This window comes from Phalacrocorax aristotelis, chromosome 6 (assembly GCF_949628215.1).
Source record: "Phalacrocorax aristotelis chromosome 6, bGulAri2.1, whole genome shotgun sequence".
NCBI lineage: Eukaryota > Metazoa > Chordata > Aves > Suliformes > Phalacrocoracidae > Phalacrocorax > Phalacrocorax aristotelis.
Window position 1 is genome coordinate 29,474,585 of NC_134281.1, and position 10,549 is coordinate 29,485,133.

The 10,549-nt window shown below is 40.9% G+C and overlaps 1 protein-coding gene across 5 annotated transcripts in view; it reads right to left on the reverse strand.

Annotated features, from left to right (window-relative positions):
* Positions 1-10,523, reverse strand: part of SWT1 (SWT1 RNA endoribonuclease homolog) — a 41,764-nt gene extending 31,241 nt beyond the window's left edge. For 2 of the 5 annotated variants that reach the window (XM_075096770.1, XM_075096767.1), the window contains exons 1-8: positions 10,337-10,500; positions 9,401-9,487; positions 4,617-4,675; positions 3,361-4,093; positions 1,928-1,993; positions 1,741-1,797; positions 1,017-1,146; positions 735-836 (exon numbers count right to left, since the gene is read on the reverse strand). In XM_075096770.1, the coding sequence (XP_074952871.1) occupies positions 735-836; positions 1,017-1,146; positions 1,741-1,797; positions 1,928-1,993; positions 3,361-4,093; positions 4,617-4,675; positions 9,401-9,478 (1,225 nt within the window). In that variant the 5' untranslated portion in view covers positions 9,479-9,487; positions 10,337-10,500. Of the gene's footprint in view, positions 1-734; positions 837-1,016; positions 1,147-1,740; positions 1,798-1,927; positions 1,994-3,360; positions 4,094-4,616; positions 4,676-9,400; positions 9,488-10,336 lie in introns of all 5 variants that reach the window. The other 3 variants (XM_075096768.1, XM_075096771.1, XM_075096769.1) reach the window with 3 other exon arrangements.
* Positions 10,524-10,549: the final 26 nt, after the last annotated feature.

Genomic DNA, 10,549 nt, shown 5'->3' on the forward strand with positions numbered 1-10,549 from the left:
AACACCTTTCCTAATATGGGAATGAGAACTACAGTCTGATGCACTCTTGAAAAGTAGTCAGGCCCTTGTTAAAGTTATTTCCCAGGTGGCTGGAATAAGTGTATTCATTAGCTGAAAGCATCAAAGCCACCTAAGCATTCTGATAGATTCCAGATATGGCTACCAACAACTGACACGCACAATCCTAATGCTGCTAATATTAAATCACTAAAAGCTTCACAATGTATTAAAGCCAGGGTCTGCAAGCTGAATTCCCGAAAAACTGCTCGCACATCTTGTGAATTCTGTGACCTTTACCAAGACAGAAATAAAGCACTGACTGCTTATCAGATGTTAAATGTTTTTAGACTTCTAGAAAAAAATAATGTTTAAAAAAAAGAAGAGTAGAAAACATCATTACCACTACCAATCGATCAAATGCTTAAAAGTCTTTTCTTACAACAGGTAAGACTTATTTACCTCTAAGAATTCATGCATATTCCTGGGAATGTTGACCATGATTCTCTGTAGGTACGTAGGTGTAAGCATAGTTAGGTTCTACTTTCATAGCTACATTTTCCTTAAGAGGCAGCTGATTTGGGTTCATAGAATCAGCCTCTTAAGGGTAAGGCTCCTGCTGAGAAACATACTGCCTTTTTAAGGAGCCCAAGTTTGTTTTTCTTCACATAGCCTGAAGTTCTTACATCATCTGTTTTTTCTTAGAATGTCTGATTGATCACCATGTATTCACATACCTGGTATATCCTCAGATTTCAGGGATCTGACAAACTCAAGGTGACTAATCATTATATTTGTGTCGATCACCACTAATATGTTCAGACCAGAAGTTAAAGCCTCTGGGGGAAGAAAGAAAAAAAACAAACAAACAACAAAACAAACATAAACCAAACCAAAACAAAAAAAAACATCAGAACAGTTGTGAAAAAAAAAAAAATCAATACTCTCTACTCAGACCATTAACTGACAGTAATAACTACCTGCAAGTAGATGCCAAAGATCATCATATTGGGACATACCAGCAGAAATATTTAAATCCGGTTCTGGAAGATCTATTTCCATACTTGTAAGTTCTCCACAAGTCTGTACTACAGACAGCGCCATCCTCTTCTGAACACGAGCAACATGCAAATCTTCAACTATCTGCATCTACGATCAAAAAATTTATGTAACCATTTATGAATTGTTGCCAAAAAAGATATTTTCACATTAATGCTGTTGTGTTAAAACTGACTAAAAACAAAGCATGGCAACTTTTAAGTTGGTACAGCCATGAGAACCTTCTGCACCTCCTCCACTATAAGGAGTCCATAAAAGAGTCCAAAATACGGCCTAGAAGGAAGAGCTGTTTATGACCTTTGTACCTGGTATCCAAAAGTGTTGTTCCATTCTTTGCTACATAGTCAGGAAACTTGCAGTCATATTGAAAAAGTATGTCTCTTTTCCAACTCGAAAGTTAAAGGATGGAAAATGAGATTAGCTGGAGTACATAAGTGGCCACGAAAGCCCCCTACACTGCAGAGAATAACAGAGAGGCAATCTTTCTATCTCAAAGTTCCTGATTAGCAGTACTTTAACAAGCTCATTTAGTATTTGAAAAAAATGCTCCACATCTTTTGAAATGTAGATCATAAGCCAACAATGCAAAATACTAGGAAAGGTCATGGAATTCTCCAGGTACACAACCTCAATGACATGAATTTTTAATATAACTTACAAGTGTTAAATAAAAGCATTACTGACCTCTTGGTCTGTTTCTGGGTTCTGACTGTCTTGAAGGGGTGTAAAGACTTCACAGATCTGTAGAAAAAATAATAAAAAACCAACATACCAATACCACAAAATAGCAAGGAAGACTGAGGAACAAGTGATTCCCATGTCAAGAGCTTACGAATACAACTCTTTAGTGTTAAACAAGTACATCACTAACCTTCTGGACAGACTTTATGTCCTCATCTTCTTGGTAGGAGTCAGACGTGCATGGGACCTCAAAATGCTAGAAGCAAGTGGGAAAGGAAGTAGAACACGTATCAGCCTTTTAGAGAACACTGAATATTCCCAAGTGAATTGAATAGGTGAGTTAACTCTATCCCAGACAATAGTTAACATAAAACATATTTCCGATATCCGTGATGAAGCACCTGCAGTGTGATTTCAAAAGGGCTTAGAAGAATGGCTTTCTTTTAAAATATAGGCTTACTGTGTAAACCACTATTTCTCCATTCTCTTGTGGGTTTGTAACTATGTTATTCTCACTCTGGGCTTCCCAGTACTTTTACAGACATGAATTTAATGGGCTGAATTGAGCAAAGGGTCTCCAAGATGATTAAAGAACTGGGGCATGTCATACAAGAGGCTGAAAGAACTGGAACTGTTTGGCCTGGAGAAGAGAAGAGGAAACCTTATCAAAGTTTATAAATATCTGGTAAGAGGGTGTAAGAAGATGGAACTAGACTCTCAGCAGTGCCCAGTGCCAGGACAAGAGGCAAGGGGCACAAACTGAGCCCAAATTCCATCTAAACAAAAAACCCCTGACTTTTTTACAGTGAAGGTGCTCAAACAGGCTGCCCAGAAAGGTTGTGGAATCTCCATCCTGAGAGAAAGTCCAAACCTGACTGGTCATAGTCCTGGGCAACCTGCTCTAGCTAACTCTGCTTCAGCAAGGGGGCTGGACTAGATGATCTCCAGAGGCGCCTTCCAACGTCAATAATTCCATGATTCTGTATGTAATTACTACCTTTGTGTACAAACAAAAGGATCGAACTACCATAACATGCACTGGAATCATGTTGCTAGGGATATTAACAAGAGCAACAACAAAAAAGTAACCACATTCAAGACAAAGTTGAGGTGCAGAGCCAAACACAAGCTAGAACTTAGAAACAAACCAATCACAGCCAAACGTGAAGTTCTCCAGGAAACATACAAATTTAGTCCTAGATTTACAACTAGTTCTCTGGCCATCACTTCGCCAGCAACGAGCACCAGTTTGACAGGCAAGTTTTCATTGGTTCAGTTAACTAGTTAAAAAAAAAAGGATACAACTATGCCCATTCAAAAAAATTCTCTTGACTTACACCTAAACCGAAGTATCCCACACCCCCAGCAGCAAAGTAAAGCTATGAAAGCACATGTGCAGACACAGTTCTGGTATGCAAGACCTTTATTCTTCTAGTTTGTTTAACCATTTAGCAGAGAAACATTTTAACATGGTTTATATTAAAATCAGAAAAATCCACCTAGTTAGCTATGAAATCCTGTTTGAAACCTGTAAGACAGTCTGCTCATATAAAATCTGCCTGCTCTTCAGAAACTAGCCTGAAACATCTACCTGGATAATACAAAGAATTGGGTTCTCATTACCTGCTTAAAGCATAGTGCTGTAGCTTCGAAGTCCCCTTCCTCAGTCCCTGAATTACCAGCAGCTTTATCAGAATCAGCATCCTGTTTTTTCCGTTTACAAGAGTCCCATTGTTGCGGTGTTTCGGTTGAATAGCATGATGGTGTATGCTTATTCACATGCCGTTTTTTCTTAGAAAAGTCCTCATATGCTTCTTCATCTTCCCAAGCCCTATATAATGTATTTGGCTTCTTAGTGAAAGGCCTATCATCATGCACAGTCCCTGCAGAGGTGTCAGATGGTTTTTTTGGAATTCTGACTTCTCTCTGTTTTTTTGTCTTTTTATGTGGTACATGTAAATCATACACAGGTGACTTAAATTTTTCCAACATAGTTTGTTCCACTTTTAACTTTAGTTTGCAGAGTTCAACTTTGTCTGTCTTCTTCACTGCCTTGTCCCTGTGAAGTGTAAAGCCATGCCAGAGTCTTTTTCCTTCTGTTCCATCAAAACAACTTTTGTTATTACTTTCCCTGCTAGTAGTCACTACATCAGGAGTGCGTGTAGTTTTTCCATGTTTAATTTCTTTGGCTTTAAATTGTACAACTATTCTCTTTTGCTTTTCAGTTTGGATTAAGCTATTGTCTGTGGTTTTGCTTCTATTTGGAGATTTGCCTTGGGATCTTCCATCAGGGACATGAGAAATATCAGAACCTTGGTCTTGCTTCTTCTCTTCCCCATCGTTCTCTATTTTGAATCTATAAAAACAATTTAAAAAAAAAGGTCATGTAATCTACCTTAGTTATTGTAATAAAAGAAAAAACCCACCACCAAAGCCTGCACTTCATTTAGGCAGTTACAGCTAAGTATTTATGCGTACCAATATGTTCTTAAATATGAACTTGCAGCAACATCCATCCTTTAAAATAGTTCAATACAGCATTTCTAGTATTTACATTTTTACTAGCTGCACAGCTATTTTAGCTCATAAAACTGAGAAAAAGCTTTTTCTGCATTCACTATCCATTGGTTTGAGAGGCAGCCTACTACAGTCCAATTTCACCTTACAAGAGAGTTAATTTTTTTTTCCGAACCCTGTCTTCTCCACTATCTCAAACTTCTTAGCTTAGACAGAATCCATCTACTAATGCAACGCCAACATTTCATTAGCTAAAACACCACATTTTATTTGGTGAGCAAGTCAAAATTCTTAAATTCAATATTTAAAACAAGCACACTCTTTCTTTAGTAGTTCCATTTAGTGACAGAGCAAGAATTTACCTCTGAAATTCTGTCGCTCCTTTCACAATATGGTTATAAGATCTTGTGCCATCAGAGTTCTGAAAGAATTAAGAAAAAAACACAAACCCAAGGGCTTATAGAGGAAGCTGCAGTTAAAAAAAAATCTTCATAAGATGGAACAAGCTGTTATCTCGTACTAGATTCGCTATGATTTTGAATAGATTAAGCTTGAAAAAGGCAGCCACATACCTTGCTATCATTTGGTATTTAGATTTTGTCATATTTAAGAACAACACAAGGGCAAAAATTGAACATGGCACACATGGTCCTGGGTCATAGATAAAGCTTAATTAAATGCATTTAGGATTCTTCTATTTCATATGTTCTACAAGTAAATCAGTATGTAAAATATACATTTCTGTACATTTATAAAAATTCTTAGGGAAAGGAAAGTTACCTGAAGACTGCTTCCAACTACCCTGTGGCAAGGCCAAAGAGAAGGTATTTCTATGGGAGGTTTTTGGGCAGCAGAGATGTATTATTAATTCTCATCAGATTTACTAATTAGGTGGAACAGTGGGAAACCACAGTTACATACAGGCCTGGTTAAGAGTAAAGACAGTCCCCAAACAAAGAACTTGGACAGTCCTTGTTTAGAAAGCAGTTATATCACTGCTTGGCATATCTATATTGCAAGCTGCATCGCATTCACATTGTGGAATAACTGGAAGGCAACTTTGATCAGGTCAGGACAGAAAGTAGTTTATTATTGCAGCTATAGGAGAGAACGGAGAGCAGCGAAATGACAGACTCTGCTGATACTAACTCTGCCCAACAAGGTGGTTAGTTCTTATATACCTTTGGGTTACACAACTCAGTCTTCCCAAAACTACAGCAGGGTGTAGGAAATTATAACAGACAACAGTTGAAATCTGAAGTTGTATGGACTACTTCAGATAAGGAAATTCTAGACAGTACATAATTTTACAAATAATTTACTCGAATAATTGGGGCTTGCTGACTCAGTAAGGCCCTTAGGTCACTGCTGCAGAAATTTTCCTAACTAGAGAGGCCTGCAAAGGCCATTAGGTCTTAGCTATTTCATTTCCACATTAGAAAGCACTTCATTAAAAAAAGGGTTGCAGAAATTAGTGGAGTCCTATTGAATTAAGGAAATTTTGAGAACCTCTGCTGGTGGCTGGTTCTGGAGTTGTAACAGCAGCAAAACCAATGAAATCGTAACTTAGAAGGCTGATAAAGGCTGCTGCCACTGAGAATCACATTGATGCAACTTCCTGCAGGAAGCCCTGTTCAACTCCCACGATTATAATCAAATAGGAATCAAAGCGTTTTATGGGTTTATTAACAACTCAATTAACTGCAGTGAACTACACACTCAGGATCAATACTAGCAATACACCAGAAAAACTATAATAGACAATTCCAAAAATGATACCAGATCACGTGACTTCATACCAGAAAGTTTTATCTCTCACATACCCGCATGACACACTTTGGCACACACACTCATGCTATTGAAAATGTGGGTGTTCCTGTCACGCGTGTGGCCGTACCCCTTCCTACAACCCGCTGATGCACAGGCTAGGTAGAAAGGTCCACCATGAGGTCACGTACATGCAGCCAAAGCATGAGACCCTGTGGGATGCCACCTCTGTACTGTCACTCCACCAGATGGAAGCAGGCTACTGACAGTGTCCAGCAGTGAAGGTGGAAGTCATGATGCTGGTGAGACAACCACCAGCAGTATCGAGCCCAGTTTGACTGCTGCTCAGTTACTGCTTTCTCTCTTCAAGGCCTATTACCCTCAAACCACAGGTTTTCATGTTTTCAGTATTTCTTTTCAACCTAGCTCCTTCTTTTCTCAAAACTCTCTTGCTAATTCCCTGAATTTCACTTAATCTGGTCATCTTAAGCAAACCTTCTTACTGTCACTCTCCTCTTAGCATATTGGTTTGGGGTAAGTATCCTCTTGGAGCAGACTGTTTCGGGTGTCCTGTTTACAATCCCATGGCTATTCCTGTGGGGTCCAACCCTGGGACCAGACTAACATAAGGGTCTGCTGAAGAGGGGAACACCATGATGAGGCCAAGGTGAGGGGCGGAACTAGGCAAAGACTTGGTAGCCACCCCTTGCTTAGCCCCAACTATGCAGGCTCCAATAATATGCCTCTGCCACTCCCTACACTGCTAATCATCTGCCAGGAAATTAGGCCTAAACTTATGTCAAGAGCCTAGAGAGCTTCTAACAGAACACCCTGAGGGAAGTATTTAAACCAAATCAAGAAGCTGTCACCTACTCACGGCTAAACACTAATCACAAGCACAACTCGTGGTTGAGGGTTTCGTTGTGTGGATCTTAAGTTGTAGAAGCATAAACATTTTTGAACCATGAGGCCTTCCTTCCTCCTCCCCCTCATTTATCTACCCAAACAGCCCGTTTAGCTCCAAGAGTAACAGCAGGACGTGCTGTGCCAATTAAGACTCTAGGTACGAAGATATGTAGGGACTGAGAGCTTCACACCATCTCCAGCATATAAAATCAGAGAATGGGAGCAACTCAGTGGAGCTCCCTCTCAGCTGGCCTGAGACCTCCATCACCTTTGACCTTCCTGCAGACTGCTAGACCACCAAACAGGTTGTATCCCTCTTCCCCCCATCTCATGTATCTTGCTCCAACAATTTTTGTCTTATTATGTATTGAGCTTACTATATGTGTTAAAGCAACGTGCTTAAGGACAGTGGAAAACTTAATAGATTGTGGTACGTGTTAACCTGGCATCTCCTTAGCAAAGCATGTTATTAAACACAATCTGTCACGCTGCAGGTAATAATCCTGGAATGGTGTATGACAATCATATTGCCTGGTGTTATCCAGGCCACACCAAGAGGTATATACCAAGACCACATACCAAGAGGCAGCTGTGCCGACTCCTCCAGACAGCTCTTTGTAAAGGCTACTCTAATTTATGCTGTGACAAATGTCCTTTCGCTCACACTTAAGGACATATACCAAACAGCTAAAAGCCAACAGGCATAAAGTTTTCTGTAATCTGTGGTCATGCTTACACCACACAAAAAACCCCAAAGCTCCACACAATCATGCCTAAATATGACTCTACTTAAATGCCTTACTCTCACCTCTAAGAGCTGAAGATACCTCCTACCCATACTGTGATCACACTGAAGAAACACTTGCTACTCTCCAGAGGTTTTGTTATCTTTTTGTTATGATTAGTTTGCATTCTCACTGTTGCTTACAGAGGTCAATGCCTACATATAGCAATATTTAATGCTGTCTCAGATTGAGGTCACGCATCAGTTAAAATTCTGTATTCTTCAAATTGGTACAGGCATTAGTGATGGCAATACAGCTACAGTATGGGGTTTTAAACCTCACACTTCTGTTTCTTTATTACATAAGTGAAAAGAACTGAAAAAGCCACCTTAGGATAAGTTAATGTTTAAAAGAAATTGAATAATAATAAGGAATTCAGGAGAAAATATAGCTACAAATATATAGTTTAAACAACATTTTCTACATGAGCAAAAGGCTTCTAACGTGTATAACCCAGTTTATAAGGCCACAATATCACACTCATTTATAAATGGTTTCAAACATTTTTTGAGACATTTATGACGACAGTTAAAAGCTCTCTTATTTCATACATACCTTACAAAATCCAAGGGAAAAAATCTAGCAAACTTAAGCATGGATTTATTAAACTACTGATTTGCTGGATATGTATTACAGTACGGGCAGCAAATAACTTCCCAGAAGAGGATACAAAGAAAAAGAATGGGAAGCCACATACAAGCTGTTGCATTAATAGGTGAAGAAATTTGGCAGAAAAAGCCTGTTGTGGTCCAGTTGGTCCTCAGTTGTCAGAGGGGCTGGGATTAGAGTCTGAGCAATACCCGATTCAGCACTGTCAGTCCGGTCACATTCAATACACTGAACTATCATGATTGCAGATTCACTAACAGTATGATCACTATCAGTCTAGTTGTGCTCAACAACTCTTCATGGCCAGATTCACTAATAGTAGTTTATTGAAGCAACAGAAATATCTCTCAGAGCTAGTACACTGAGCTCCCCCAGTGTTGCCAACATCTAATTTTGCAGGTGATGTTGCTTAGGGAACAATCACTGGACCAATTTTCAGCATACCAACCATATTCCACCCTGGAAGTTAACTTTTATGAAATGTGGATGTAACTTTAGCCTCAATAATTTCACCCCCAGTAATTATTCCATACAAGCGCGACCAGAAAGATTATCACTCCTGTAGCACCCGCATTTTACAAGCAATTCAGTGAAAGCTTACTTACTAGATATAAATATGTACCAGAGTATACCAAGAATTTTGGTCACTGATTTATGTCTCAATGTTTAAAAGGAAATATTTGAGAGTTGCTTGCCAAAATGCTGCAAAGTATTATTTGTGATTAATCAGAAAATTAAGATTTATGATTCAAGACAAAGAACAATCCAGGAAAGCAGCAGTGGTTTTGCTAACAGTTTTAAGCTCAACTCTCCTCAACCAGGAAGATACACTACCAAAAAAAAAAAAAAAATCTCTTTTTCTCTGATACCCTCACTACTCATAGCCTCTGGAAAAAAACATGAACGAATTATCTGGCTACAACTGCAGTTATCTGACCAATTCAGCCCTCCTGCTGTTCTTGATGACCCCACATTTAAATTTGATTCATCCTTCTGTCACAAGACTGCTAAACAATTCATGCTCTTCTCTTGAATGTGGGGGGGTGTTTTGAATTAAAATAATGATTTAGTAATAATACAGCTTTTCCTACTTTGTCATCCCGGCCATCCAAACAGTCTTCCTTTCCAGTTAATTTCTTCAGTTTCTTTTTAGACATCTTCAAATCCTAAGGAAAACAGTGCTGCCATTATTACTTATTGAAATAATTTTATTTATTTCCAGCTGGTATAAAAAGTAAATTTTAACCACATAGAGGAAAAAAATTAATACTCTTGTTTTCTCACTACAGAGCCACAGCAGATTTCAGCAGCGTTTATTATTCACAACTCATTACTAAGAGAAGCTCACAGAAAAAAGAATAGCAACTACTTTACCAGCTGCTCCAGAAACACGTATTTTGTACTAGCAAACACACCAGACTAATAGAGACAAACACCCTTTAACATTTAGCCATACAGCCATCAAGTTTTAAAGCAGTTCCAACTATACAACTGTGGCCTGAGGCCAGCCCTACGCTTCCCCCGAGTCGGAGGTAATATCGTGACATCTCGCAACAGCCACCTCACCCTCTGCACGGAGGGCTCCTGCCAGCCTGCCCCAATGGGGAGAGGTTTGAGGGCAACAAGGAAGCTTCACCAGAAGCTCCCAAAGCTCTCGAGGCGAACTTCCAGCGCCCAGGTCAGCTGCCTGAACAGATAAGCCTCAGACATAGGTCAGCAGGGGAGACTTAAGTTAACAGGCAGCCCTTTAGGACAGCCCTCAACATGGGCGGGGTGCAGGGAGAGCTACTGCTCGGCTACCAGCGAGGGGGGAGCCGCCTCCTCCTGCCCCCAGCCCCACGCCTGAAGAACCGACAAACGCAGAGTGAGCCTCCGGGGTCCCTCACAGCACAAACCGGCCTTCCCCCACCCGGCAGCTGCCCCCCTCGCTCCCGGCAGCGGAGCTCGCCCCCTCGGGGCGGCTGCCCCTCTCGCCCCCCGGCAGCGGGGCTCGCAGCCCGCCCGGTCGGACGTACCCTCCCGTTGAAGTGGAAGCCGAGGCGGGCAGCGGCTCCGCGCCCCCGCCCTGGGCTGCCTCAGAGGACGGTGCTGGCAGAGAGGGGCCTCAGGGGTACCCGGTCGGGGCCCTGTCAAGTTCAGGCAGAGCCCGTCGCCCCCGGCAGCTCCCCGAGCTCAGCTCAGCTCCTCCCCGCCGCGGGGAGCGCTGGGCCCGGCCCAGCCCTCTCCCG